The sequence below is a fragment of the Ovis aries genome, chromosome 5, assembly GCF_016772045.2.
Source record: "Ovis aries strain OAR_USU_Benz2616 breed Rambouillet chromosome 5, ARS-UI_Ramb_v3.0, whole genome shotgun sequence".
Lineage (NCBI taxonomy): Eukaryota > Metazoa > Chordata > Mammalia > Artiodactyla > Bovidae > Ovis > Ovis aries.
Genome location: NC_056058.1, coordinates 42697160 through 42711605, shown reverse-complemented (window position 1 = coordinate 42711605; position 14446 = coordinate 42697160). Strand labels below are relative to the sequence as shown.

Genomic DNA, 14446 nt, shown 5'->3' with positions numbered 1-14446 from the left:
TGCCCATGCCAACTGGCCCTTCCTTTGATGTTTGCACTGGACTAGGTGGTGGGAAAAGGAGTACGTCGAGGCTGTATATTGTCACCCTGCTTATTTAACTCATATGCAGAGTACATCATGAGCAACGCTGGGCTGGAAGAAGCACAAGCTGAAATCAAGATTGCCGGGAGAAATATCAATAACCTCAGATATGCAGATGACACCACCCTTATGGCAGAAAGTGAAGAGGAACTCAAAAGCCTCTTGATGAAAGTGAAAGAGGAGAGTGAAAAAGCTGGCTTAAAGTTCAACATTCAGAAAACGAAGATCATGGCTTCTGGCCCCATCACTTCATGGGAAATAGATGGGGAAACAGTGGAAACAGTGTCAGACTTTATTATTTTAGGCTCCCAAATCACTGCAGATGGTGACTGCAGCCATGAAATTAAAAGACATTTGCTCCTTGGGAGGAAAGTTATGACCAACCTAGATAGCATATTCAAAAGCAGAGACGTTACTTTGCCAACAAAGGTCCGTCTAGTCAAGGCTATGGTTTTTCCAGTGGTCATGTATGGATGTGAGAGTTGGACTATGAAGAAAGCTGAGTGCTGAAGAATTGATGCTTTTGAACTGTGGTGTTGGAGAAGACTCTTGAGAGTTCCTTGGACTGCAAGGAGATCCAACCAGTCCATTCTAAAGGAGATCAGGCCTGGGTGTTCTTTCGAAGGACTGATGCTAAAGCTGAAACTCCAGTACTTTGGCCACCTCATGTGAAGAGGTGACTCATTGGAAAAGACTCTGATGCTGGGAGGGATTGGGGGCAGGAGGAGAAGGGGACGACAGAGGTTGAGATGGCTGGATGGCATCACCGACTCGATGGATGTGAGTTTGAGTGAACTCTGGGAGTTGGTGATGGGCAGGGAGGCCTGGCATGCTGCGATTCATGGGGTCGCAAAGAGTTAGACATAACTGAGCGACTGAACTGAACTGAGGTGGTCTCCGAAGGGCCTTCCTGCTGTGCCCCTCCTGGTTCCAGCCCCCTGTACCCCAGCGAAGGCCCATCTCTGCAGACAGTTGCTTCCCCTTCATACTGTCATCCCTCCAGCTCCCCACTTGGAGAAAGCAAGAGAGATACACCCCTGAGCAGATCACCGCATACGGGCCCTCTCTACCCTCCCATCCCAGCTTCTAGCCTAGAGGTTAAACAGAGTTAGGGAGGACAGTTTTGAAAACTATTGTGTTTCACAAATCCTGAGTCAGTGATGGGGGCAAGGGCAAGAAGACAAAGGCTCTGTACCCTGGGCATCTCCTGAGGCCAGAGAGTCAGGCAGGCCCTCCTGGGCTTAGAGGATTCAGAGAGGGGCACTCTTACTGGCAGGGGCAGCAGAAATGGGCCCCAGGGGTACACTGAGGCTGAGGTACCCAGAGAGATGGCATAGCTTGTCGGTGTGGGCACTCCAGCCAGGGCAAAGCCCCCAAAGCAGGCACTGTGAGACCAGAGGCTCAGAAAGCTGGGCTCAGTTTCTTAAATGGAGCCGCTAGTGGGTGTCCTTCACATCACATGGGAAAGTTGATGAAAATAGTGATACAAAGGCATCATTATCTTGAAAAGAAACAAAGGATGATATTTTTAGAGCCTGTTAGTTTCTTCTAGTAGCTGCCAGCACTTTCCCGGGTAACCCAGGAGAATTTTGCCAATCAAACAGGCTCCGTGGCAAAGCAGCCATAAACACTGTGGGTGGGGGGCCTCCAGCCCAGAGCCTCCCACTGTCGAGCCAGCAACCTGGCTTCCTCTGCCCGTCAGCCTTGCCAGCAGGGTGAGCGGGGGCCCATGAATGCCACTGAGTCTTTGCAGTGACACGCCAACAATTAGCAAAGTGGATAAAAGGAGATTCACACGCCCACTTAGGATCTGTACTTTTATACTGCTAAGAGATTTTTTGACCTTCTAGTTTATTGTGATTCAAGAAAAAGTCAATATTTCTTAGCTTTCCAAGGCTGGAAGAATTTAAATGAGTTATTGAATCAAGCAGTTAATCTACTGATAACTGACTTTTTTCCTTTCAAATCTATAATGATGAAAAGCAGACTTAACCAAAAACAAGTTTTTCTTTTTTTTTTTTCCTTAGGCATTTTAATCCCATAGAGTAGGAGTTGAGGCTGAAAGTTCAGTCTTGACTGCCAGGGCCATTCTGTCTTGCCAGTATTTTGAAGAAAATTTAATTAAAACTTAAAAGCAAAGACTTCTGTGGCCATAAAATCTGTATACATGTCTCAATTATTTGTGTTTTGATATCCCTTTATAACTCTCAATTTCCTATCTGTTGCCATTAATGCCATGTGGCCATCATCCAGTTTTCTGGGCTCCTGAGGAATGTCCCATAGGTGATGGATGCTTATTTAAGCGTCCACGTAAGTGAGCCTTTTCGGCAAGAAACCACTCTGCCCCACTGCTCTGGTGTGTGAGCTCAGGACACCACTGCCTGACATCGTCATGGGTGTGTGTTGGGTACAAGAGACACACAGCACCGTGGCAGCTGCTGTTTCCATGATCTCAGCCCTCCTGCCCGTGGACACAGGCTGTAGTATTGTGCCAGAAGGACTGTTGTTATTGTTAGTCACTCAGTCGTGTTGGGCTCGTTGCTACCCCATGGACTGTAGCCCACCAGGCTCTCTGTCCATGGAATTCTCCAGGCAAGAATACTGGAGTGGGTATCTGTTCCCTCCTCCAGGGGACCTTCCCAACCCAGGGACTGAAACCCAGGTCTCCCGCATTGCAGGCAGATTCTCTACCTTCTGAGCCTCCAGGGAAGGGCTGAGCAGTGGAGTGCTGGTGCTGCCACTGCTCCTGTGTCTTGGAGAACCGTACTCTTTCCAGAGGAAATGGTCAACCTCTGACCTCCCTGCCTTGGCTGCCCCCGTCCCTAAACACTTAGAGAACCACGTTCTCGTTACTGCACTGTTACTCACTGGTCTCCACCATGGCTCCCCAGTGCCTAACACATCAGACTGAAGTTCCACTTGGCTCTCTGAATCTAGCAAGGCAGACCCACATCTTGCTACCTCTTACTTCCCACCCCGACTCCTGCACAAAACCCCTCCTCACGCCAGGTCTCCTCCCTAAGGCAGGCAAATGCTCGCTGCATGGTGGTTACAGGAACCTTGGCTCAAGCCCCCATCCCTTGTCAAGCCCTCCGCTTGTCAGTCAGCAGGGTCCACTGGTACCTCACCACCTCCACATGGCCCTCTATTTACGCCTACAGGCAGGGGTTGTGTCTGAGATGTTTGGGGGGGGCCAGACATAAAACCTGGGCTCTACATGACAAGGCATTGCTTGTAGCCTCCTGTCCACCACCCATTGGAGGGGCAGGGGCCCCATGGGGTGCCTGAGCCCCGATGCCTCGGCTTCGCAGACTCTGGCCAACACAGCCTGAGAGAGCCATGCAGATGGCCCATGCGCCTGCGTGCTGGCGGCTGACCCTCTGTGTTTGTGTGCCTCGCAGGACTTTCCAGCCGTGACGAGCAGCCGGCCTCCTGCGGGAAGAAGTTGTGTGGCCGCGGGAGCAGGTGTACGCTCAGCAGGGAGACAGGGGAGCCCGAGTGCCGATGCCTGGAGGCCTGCCGGCCCAGCTACATGCCCGTGTGTGGCTCAGACGGGAGGGTTTACGAAAACCACTGTGAGCTCCACCGTGCTGCCTGCCTGCTGGGGAAGAAGATCATCACGGTCCGCAGCAAGGCCTGCTTCCTGAAAGGTGGGAAGATGGCTCCGTGCCTCTGTGCTTGTGGGTTTTGTCACAGATCCTCTAATGCCTTTCTGACAAATGACCTGGGTGCTGAGTCTACAGGTTACATGTGTTTTTAAAAAATAGAGAAATAGGAAGATTGGAGCCTTAAAAGCAGTAGCAGTGTTTCAGTGCTGCATGGGCATTTGCGTCCACCTCCAGAGGCTCCTGCCCTTGAGGAAGGGCCCAGGAAGTCTGGGCTGGTGCAGAGCCCACGTCCGTAGGGTCCAGGCTGAAAGACACTGCCCGGGTCTCTCTCACAGGGTGGGTCCTGCCAGGTGGTGGCAGGGAGCACACTGACCCCTCTGGACTATGTATCATGAGTCAGAAGGTCACTCTGTGCATAGGAAGTAGTCAGATGGGCCCCTCCCCACCCCAGGACAGAGGTTCCCAGCATGGCAGTCACTCCATCTCTGGCCTAGAGTGGTCACCTGGCCTGTCTAGAGCACCTCAGAGCTACATAAGAAAGGTCCTGCATGGATATCAGACCATCTCCATGGAGGAGGGGGCCAAAGTGTTCATGCCCTGTCCTTGAGTGAGAAGAGCAGTGCCAGCTCCTGGCAGAGGGTAAGAGCCTCAGGGGCAAGGCCTGTGGCTCTTTGTACAGGAATATCATCTTACTAACATGTGGCTCAAGGCCTTGTTGACACCAAGAAGGTGTCAACAGCTCACAGATGTTCCAGGACATGAGAGGCCACAAATTTCTATGTCTCTCTGGCTGCGATGAATGCAGCATCGCATTCAGAGGCTGTAGAAGTGTTTGTGATGCTGAGCCTAAATGGCCACACGTGAATAATCTAGGTGATGTGAGACAGCAGAAGCAGCTTGTATGCAGGTGGGAACAGGTCCTCTGGCCTGAGCTGTGGGATCTTGGAGGTCGGGGGGAGCCCACGTAGGCCTGCGTGATGTCCCAGACCTGCTGTGGGGCAGGGCCGGGAGGGGAGGAGAAAGCTGGGATGGAGCCCCGCTGCCAGTGAGTGCCTGTGACACTGACAGAAAGGGACTTTTGTGCGGTCACAGCTGGGGGCCTGGGCTGCAGGAGGAAAGGGCCAAGCTCAGGCCTCCCTCTCCCAGGCATCAGGTCCGTGTGGCAGGAGCAGTCACGATGCAGGAGCCAAGTCTTATGGGCCTCCTGTAACCCTAGAGAAGGTAGCTTGCCCTCCTCGCCCACGGGCGCTGGCAGGGGTTCCTGGAGCAGGTGGGTCTCTGGACTGTTGAGTTTATCCTGTGATGGCAGGAGTCTTGGACCCTTTCATGGGTGTGCTTGTGACATGAATGCTGAGGCACTTCAGAAATCACGAGGCCCAATATGGAAATCAAACCAAAACAAGCACAGGAAAGATGTTGGAGGCCTGGAAGCCCTGCCCAGTCCAGGCCTGCCTGTGCCTCGGCAGCCGTGAGCACTAAAAACACTTGGCCACTTGCTCCAGCTTTATTGGTCATGTTGCATTTTATAGACTGACGTTCCATTCTCCAGTTTCCAGTATTCCCCCAGACTGCATCTTTCTAAAGGTTTTTATTTCTACATCAGAGTGTTCACGGCCTCCCTCACCATCTGTTATTCAAACAGCATTTCTCATTTCACGCGAGGGAAAGTCAACCACCACAGAACCTGCTGCGATGAGGGGTGACGGGAGAGTTGGGAAGGGGCGAGCAGATTAGGTCTCGGTTCTGCTTCACGCTGATTGAATTTATCCACCAAATCCTTCTGATTCAATGGGGTTTTCACTGGTGTTGTGAAATCCCACCCACTCACCATGGCAGCGCCGATCTCCAAACGATCCTTTTTCAATGGAGAGAGGTGCCTGCAAGGTCCCAGAGGGACCTGGGTTTGCAGGCCAGCTGTGCGACCTTGAGTGCGTGACTCTGCTTCTCTGGGCCTTTTGCTCAGCTGTAGAAGGGGCTGCTGGCAGTTTCCACCTGCTCTGTGGAGAAAAGTAAGATGCAGCACAGAAACCACTTAGCATGGGCCAGGTACATTACACATGTCGGGTATTAATGACACCTGTTGTCATCGTTTATCTAATTCGTGGTGGCCTCAGGCCTGGAGCAGGGAGACGCACGAGCTGTGAGGGGGATGCAGAGGCAGGAACAGGCACTCCTGCCCAGCAGGTCTTAGGCGTGGACAGCTTGCTGGTAGATGGAGAGTGGAGGTGGGAGGTGCTGAGAGTCAGGCTATCCTGGAGATGTCCACCTGTAGCTAGGGTTCCCCTTTCAGCAGACCTCATCCCCTGGCTCTGAATCCCACAGAGAAGCCTTCACTGCCTCTGGTTCAGCATCAGCTCCAGTCCCTGGAGGCAGGAGGGCCAGCTGGCTTCTCCTCCCCTAGTGTTTACATAGGGAATACCCAGCAAGCAGTTCACTGACCCCAGAGTCCCGGTGGCCGTGGAGGCAGGCAAGCCCGAGGAGGGTGCTTTGGGGGAGAACCTCCATCTTTGCCAGAACCATGGGTTTCACAGGGAGCAGGAGGTAATGGATGGACAGAGTGCTAGAGGGAGGCAGGATGGGATTCTTTGGGGGAAGGAGGGTGGGTATAGAGGACAGCTTCCTACAGTCCTCACCCAAGATGGCAGCAGAATGTTTAATGCTGTCTTGAGCTCCAAGGATGACAATGTATCTCTGTCCCAAATGTCCAGGGAGTTATTGATCCAGGAAAATTGAAAATACCTTTCTACCTGTCCAAACAAAAATTATAAAATCCTTTGTGTTTCATTCTCTTTTCCCACCAGACTTTACAAAGAGAAGTTACAACTTCATTCTCTGAGGTTTTCTTTACCCCCAGAAGTCACTATATTAGGATGGTCCTTATGGGGTTGGAGTGTGTGGAGCAAGGGAGATGTGGGCTTCCAGGCCAGGCCACCGCAGTTCAGAGCAGTTGCTCTGCTGCCAGAGCCCCTCCCTACACCCTTGTGGGGGGTGGGGTGTCTTCTTGGGGATACCACTTAGGGTCACACGGTGCTTACTGCTGTGCAAGGAGGGAGAGTCAGCATTCAAAGACCACATACAAGAAAACTTGTGGTAACACATTCTAGTTGCTATGGCAATGGAATACTGTGTGAATACAGAATGAGATACAACATCATTTAGGGATCATTCACTGGTGAGAAAATCAAAATTGAACTCTGCAGCCTTGTCTCAGAGGCCATGGGCAGCTTCCATACCAGCTCTCCTGACATCCGAAAAGTCAGGGGGATGAAGGAGGTGGGATACTGTCTGTCTGTCTCCTCGGGGCAGAATTAGTCACGTTTGTCCTCAGCACCGAATACCTCCAGTGAACACCGAGAGTGGGTAGATTTCTCTGTGCCTTTAACTTCTTCTAGAGTTTGTGTCTGAAGTTATCTTGTGACATGGCCTTCCTATTTGTGTACTGGTTGGCACTTTTAAAATGATTTTTCTGACTCAGTTCTGAGTTCATGCTTTATCTCCTATGCTGTGGGAGAAGAGAAGCTTGCCTCTCAGCCATCACTCAGCAGGCCAGGCTTGTATTATTTCAGATGATACAATGTCATAGTTAGGCAGTTTTCTAAACAAACCATGACATTATGGAAGAAAGGAGCCTATTAGAGGTTCAGTTCTGAACAGACCCTTAAGCTTCCTCATCCTGCATGGCATTTGTAAGTGCACGTTGGTGCTTCAGAGGGGAATTCCCAGACTTATGAAATCAGAGGAAATAATTGCCACTTTATTTTGAAAGTTAAACATACTATAGGCTCACTAGCAAACTTTTTTTTTTTCTGAAGTGTTACTGAACACAGGAATAAAAACTCAACCTTCTGTTACAAGTTAGCAGAGCAGATACAACTTGTTGCCAAAGACTTTTTTTCTTCTTTGGGGTATTTAGATGTTGTTGTTACTTTAGCATCTTATACCTTTAGGAATATAAATTGAGTCCCATGCCTCCAGGGCATTTCCGCACTTCCCTGCCCTGCCAGGGAGAGATACTCTCATTCCCAGCTGTGTCGGCCCAGCCTCAGGCAGACTCTCAGCTTCCCCAGGTGTAGGGGCAGCGGGCACAGGGCTATGGTGGGGGCAGACATCCTAGGGATTTGGTTTTATGCTGCTGGAGAGGTCCCTACAACAGGGAAATGCTGGGGCCTGAGGAAGCATCATGGGGAGGCCCACACTGAGGGAGCAGGTGGCACAGGACCAGAGGCATCAGCTTGAGGCCAGCCATGGGACCATTCCACACTGCCTTGGAGAAAACATACGCTCTCTCTGTCTCACTTACTACGTCTGGAAGATAGGATGATGATAATGCCTACCTCATAGAATGCCGTGAGCATAAAGTGAGCAGTGCTAGGCACATGGTCATGCGTGCTCTTCTCTAAGCAGTATCGGTATCACTCAGGATAATGGTGATGTCATGGCGAACATCGGGGCACGATCAAGGGACAGATGCAGGAGGCTCCAGAAGCCCTGCTCACGTGTGATTACACTCGGTATGGGCTTAGACGTCAAGGGTGTGAATGTCCTGTGAACAAGGGGAGAGAAGAGCATTTGTCCTCCATGTTTACTTAAGGAATGACTGGAATTTGATCTCCAAATGATCAAAATTCCAAAACCTTTTCCAACTGCCTTACTTTTTGAAAAGAAATGTAGTGAGTCATCCAGGTTCACCTGGTAAGCTTGTAGAGGTGGAAAAGAAGAACCAAGAACTCCTGATTCCAGGTTTAGAGGAAGGTTCTGGAATGCATGAAAGGCTTTCAGGAACTGCCAGCTGAGGGAAGGATTGGTCCACCTGAGGATGAAAAGGGGAATGTCTAGGGAGGGAGCTGGAGAAAAGACAATTGAGTTGAATCTTGAAGCGTGAATAAGGGCTTCATAGGGTGCAGACATGAAGTGGTAATACATGCAGACTCTTAGGACGGAGCAAGTGATTAAAATGCAGGTCCTGACGGAGCTGGGGTTGATGATTGAGACTATGGAGGAGTGGAGACAAGAGGGTAAAAGATAGGCCTGTGGCCAACCTAGGTAGTTGTCAGATGAGATAGGCCAACCTTCCCATTTCCCCACATGGGGACCCAGAGCCCCAGCGAGGCCCCTAGTCCTCGAGCTCTGCTGATGTAGCCCACCCTTCATCATCACCCCCAACTTTGGGGCTGTTTTTAATTCAGTCCCAGCAAGTCATGTTCACAGTAGGCGAGACTGCCTTTTCCTTTTCCCCCAGGAGACTTTGTGGAGGAAGGACTCAGGTGCCATAGTCAGTGGGCAAGGCCCCTCTGCTGGGCTGGGCCTCCTGGCTGTGCAGGTCAGTAAGAGGCCCAGCTGGGAGCTTCTCCAGGAAAGCCGGCTGCTTTATCCTGAACTCACAGCCCCCCCCCCACACCAGAGCACCAGCCACTTCCTCTCCCCTAAGGAAAGAGAGGGAAACTCAGCAGCTGCCATAGGGGCCCAGAGGCGAAAATCAGAGCCTCTGGGTGTGCCCTCCTTTAGCATGCTCTGGCCTCCACTTCCTCCTGACCCCCTTCCTGTTTCCAGTCTCTTCCAATTGCCCTTCCACTCCTGACCCCACCCGCATTCTGTCAAAGGCCACTGCTACTTCCCCAGGCCTGGCAAAGGAATCTCTCTGTACCCTCCCTGGCCTTCCTTGTGAGCTCCACACAGGGGAATGTGGCCATTTTCCACCAAGCTGTCTCACTCATAGATGCTGGTTTGTTTCTAATTTTCTTGGAGTATAGTTGATTTACAGTGTTGTGTGTGCAGCAAAATGACTCAGTTATGCATGTGTATCCTTTTCCATTATGGTTTATCACAGGATGTTGGATATAGTTCCCTGTGCCATACAGTGAGACCTTGTTGTTTTGCCGTCCTATATATGATAGTTTGCATCTGCTAATCCCAAACTCCCAACCCTTTCCTCCCCAGCCCCTCGCCTCTTTGAAGTGAAGTGAAAGTCGCTCAGTTGTGTCCGACTCTTTGCAGCCCCCTGGATTATACAGTCCATGGAATTCTCCAGAGTACTGGAGTGGGTAGTGTTAGGTAAAAGACGACCAGGTACACCAAAAGAATGTCTTACAGGCTTTAATGGCGAAGCGCTCTGGGGCAGAGTTCCCGGACCCGAATGGGGCAGGTCGAGGAAATCCGCGCGCCCCGACCATGTGAGAAGTTTGTTTATATATGCACGCTGCGAGGGGTGGCTGGGCTAGTGGATGGGGATTTGGATAAGTTGCCGGTTCGCGGCATTCTGAGCTGATAGGTTTTTCTATGTGGCTGGGGCGGGGCGGCTTTAGCTGGCGGAGTGTGCTGTCATTGGTCCCCGGGATCCAGGAGGATCCTTCTGTTAGGGACCTTCTCGCAGAGGTAGAGGAGGGGCCGACCCATCATGGCCCCCGGGGGCCAACCTTATAGGTAGCCGTTCCCTCTCCAAGGGATCTTCCCAACCCAGGGATTGAGCCCAGGTCTCCCGCATTACCGCTGGCTTCTTTACCAGCTGAGCCGCCAGGGAAGCCCACTCGCCCCTTTGGCAACCACAAATCCGCCCTCTGTGTCCGTGGATCTGTTTTTGCTCCATAGATACTCATTTGTGTCCTAGTTTAGATTCCACTTGTAAGTGATATCCTATGGTATTTGTCTCTTTGTTTCTGATTTACTTCGCTTAGTATGATAATCTCTGGGTCCATCCAGGCTCCCTCACATGGCATTACTTCACTCTTTTTGATGACTGAGTAATATTCCATTGTGTGTATCTATGTACATACATAGATGCATGTACATTTATTTGTTTATCTCCTGATGGACATTTAGGTGGTTGCCATGTCTTGGCTATTGTAGATAGTGCTGCAGTGAACATAGGGATGGATTTGTCTTTTTAAATTTAGTTTAGTCTGAGTATACACCAAGGAGTGGGATTACTAGATTACATGGTAGCTCAATTTTTATTTTTTTGAGGAACCTCCATACTGTTTTGACTGAACCAATTTACATTCCCACCAATAGTGTGATAGGGTTCCCTTTTCTCCACACACTCTCCAGAATTTATTTTTTATCAGCTTTTTAGTGACGGCCATTCTGACTGGTATGAGGGGCTACCTCATTGTAGTTTTGATTTGCCTTTCTCTACTGATTAGCGATGATGAGCATCTTTTCATGCACCTACTGGCCATCTGTATGTCTTCTTTGGAGAAATGTTTATTTAAGTCTTCTGCCCATCTTTCAATTGGATTGTTTGGAGTTTTTGTTATTGAATTGTAGGAGCTGTGTGTATACTTTGGAAATTAAGCCCTTGTTAATTGCATTATTTACAAATATTTTCTCCCATTCCATAGGTTGTCTTTTCATTTTGATTATGGTTTCCTTCGCTGTGCAAAAGTTTATATGTTTGACTAGGTCCCATTTGTTTATTTTTGCTTTTATTTGTATTGCCTTGGGAGACTGACCTAAAAAAACACTGATACAATTTATGGTAGAGAACATTTTGCCTGTGTTCTCTTCTAGAAGTTTTATGGTGTCATGTCTTATTTTTAAGTCTTTAAGCCATTTTGAGTTTATTTTTGTGTGCAGTGTGAGGGTGTGTTCTAGCTTCATTGATTTATATGCAGCTCTCCAACTTTCCCAGCACTGCTTATTGAAGAGATAGAGACAGTGTTGAATGTCCACTGGGTGGCCAGGCTGTGCAGGACCTGAGGGCACCAGAAGGGTCAGGACTGGAGGCCTGATTTCACAGAACTAACAGCCAAAAGAAAGGTCGGAGTCGCGTCTGCAGCACTCCTATTCTCTGGGCCATTGTGTGGCCATGCTGTAGCCAGAGACATCCCCAAGACCTCAAGGACCAATGGGAGTCTTCATGGACCATCTCCTCCTTGCAGCCTCCCCCATAGGTTCTGCCAGCATCAAAGCATCACCAATAGCCTCCCAGCACAATGGCCCTTGGGTCCCAGTCATCCTATTTATAGTATCTGCTTCCAGGATCAAGAAACATAACTTACACATGTGTTTTCTCTGGATATTTACTCTAGATTTTATGCAAGTCCTAGTGTGAGCACCCTGCAAGTGTGCAAGGCTGCTATCAGTTTAGCATTTGTGGTGTGCTTCACAGAACTGCCACATTTTGGATGAATTAATTACATTTCAGTAATTAAAAATTGCTAATAAATTATTGAGCTGAGAAAGTCTCGCACTGCATTGATTTCACTTATGGAAACAAGTTGCAGTCTCTGAGGCCCCTACAGTGTTCCCTGTTCTTTCCCAGCACCCGCTCCTTGATCCAACCACTCCTCCTCTGTGTCCACTGACAGGCTCGCACGTTCTCATGGCAAAGCCAAGCAGAGCCGGCTTTATCCCAGCATCCCTAAGGTACCATTTCTCCTCTCCCTTTCCCTCTCTCCCAGTCACCCAAAGCCTTGCCTGAACTAGCTGCCTCCATGTCCCCAGCTCCCCCCACACTCTGCCCACCAGGGTCTGCACCTGGCTCCTATCCCCACCAAGATCACTCTGCCCTTGTAAATTCCAAGCCCAGGTAGTGCTTTCCAGGCCTTGTCTGACTACATTTCTCCCACAGTGCTATCGTCACTCTTCCTGGTCCTGCCAGCCCCAGTCCTTCTGACTCTTCCCAGACCCCCTGTCCTGGCTCCTGGTCAGAAACATCTTCAAACCCATCTTCCATGTGGCTTTAAGAGTGACCCCCCCCCCCCCCAAGAGGTAACTCTGGCCACATTACTCTGCTGCTTGAACTCTTCCTTCCATTCACTCAGAGAACATTCACTTTTTATGAGTCACATCTTCTCTGGGCACTGAGAATACATCAATACACAGACAGACAGGATTCCTGCCCTCGAAGTGCATACAGTTTTGTGAGGGGGACAGTAAGCAAGAGAGAAGGTGTCTTGGGTGGTGACACGTGCGACAGAGAAGAAGACAGGGAAATAAGTTATAGAATCTAACATGAGAAGTGAGTTTTGAGCAAAGGCCTGGAGGAGGCTGGGAGGTTAGGGAGCAAGGTGTTTGCATATCCAGGGAAAGAGCATCCCAGCAGAAGGAATAGCCAGGGCACAGACCCTGATGTGAACGCTCTCCTGGAACATTTGGGGATCAAAAGGGGGCCAAGGCTGCTGAGCAGAATAGAGAAAGTGAGAGACGTCCGAGAGGTAGAGAGACACATCCCCAGGTGGGGCCTTGTCAGCACTGAAAACCCAAACTCTTAGCCACCATGCCATGTTTTCTTTCTAGTTTTCAGCATCCCCACCCAGGGATGGCCTTGAGGGGACCTCCTCCTTCATCACCACCCCAGGAAGCTGGGAGGGGTGTGCCATGGGCTGGAAAAGATGGCCTGTCTAGGAGCTCCTCATCAAGTATTTCTAGCTTCACCCTTTAACTGAGATAAACCTACAGGGCCCGGGGGATTTCCTGCCTAAGTCCCAAGCTACCGTCAGAGCTTCTAGCAAGAGCAGTGTCCTCCCTTGGTTCTAACTTCTTGTTAGCTGGCATGTTGTTGTTGTTGTTCACTCGCTAAGTCACGTCTGACTGTTTGCAACCCCGTGGACTGCAGCACTCCAGGCTTCTCTGCTCTTCACAATCTCCCAGAGTTTGCCCAGATTCATGTCCATTGTATCTGTGATGCCATCCAACCATCTCATCCTTCTCGTGCCTTCAGTCTTTCCCAGCATCAGGGTCTTTTCCAGTGAGTCAGTTCTTCACATCAGGTAGCCAAAGTATTGAAACTTCAGCATCAATCCTTCCAATGAATAGTCAGGATTGATTTCCTTTAGGATTGACTGATTTGATCTTCTGGCTGTCCACGGGACTCTCAAGTGTTAACGTACATGTCCTGCTATCCTGGGTGTCCTTATGAGTGGGGAAATGTGATTTGTCTTTCCATCCTTTGCTTATTGGAGATGTTCCATTCATTTCATAGATGAATGCACACGTTGATGATTATATGTTAAATGGGGCTCACACAGTTCCTGAGGGGGCCCCATGTGAGAGGATGGGAAGGCCTAGCTGGAAGCCCTCCATTCAACACAAATCACAGGGTCCCAGCCGAAGAGGTGTGGATCCATAAGGAATCCTCCTCAGATTCTGTTCCCTGATGACATAAGGAGTTGAGGGGACTTGAGAGAGGAGGAAGGCAGAAGAAGGTGGAGTGGGGGGTGACATGGAGCATCCTGCTCCCCGAGCTTCTGTGTAGGAGGCTGCTCAAGAAACGCCCTGCATGAAGAGAAGGGAGGCCCTTGGTTCAGCGTGCTTAGCACCACTTAGTGGAGCCCACGGCCAAGACTTGGGGAGCTTTGGATGACGATCAGAAGTCAGATGTTTAATTACTGGAGCGAGAAGAAGTTGATTTGGGACTTCTTTAAGGTTCTCCCCTATTGCGCCTTCAATTAAGATCAAGGCCCCCGTGTAGCAGCCGCTAAATGACACCGCATTTTGAATCTCTGTGCTCAAGCAGTTTATCTAATTATCTGTGTGACAAACTCAGCAGCTGTCAGACCAGCCACAACTCAAATATGTTGACTCTGCCCCTGCCTGAAAGTGTTGGCTGCTTACTAACAGGCTGAGGGCAAGGGCTCTCTGGCTCTTCTGGGCATGCGGAGTCCCTCTCAGGTTCTGTTCCCTGATGACATAGGAGTTAAAGGGGCCAGTGGCTGGGAGGACGGTGGGTCCATGAGTCCAGTAAGCCTGTTCTTGGTTCTCGACCCCACCCAATCCCCAACTCACCTGCAGCCCCTGTGGCTGACATGGGTGCCTAC

General features: G+C 50.2%; 1 protein-coding gene across 3 annotated transcripts in view; it reads left to right on the top strand.

Annotated features, from left to right (window-relative positions):
- FSTL4 (follistatin like 4) overlaps nt 1-14446 on the top strand; it is a 768172-nt gene that overhangs the window by 534792 nt on the left and 218934 nt on the right. For all 3 annotated transcript variants that reach the window (XM_060416502.1, XM_042250516.2, XM_027970246.2), the window contains one exon: nt 3483-3731. In XM_060416502.1, the coding sequence (XP_060272485.1) occupies nt 3483-3731 (249 nt within the window). The remainder of the gene's footprint in view (nt 1-3482; nt 3732-14446) is intronic.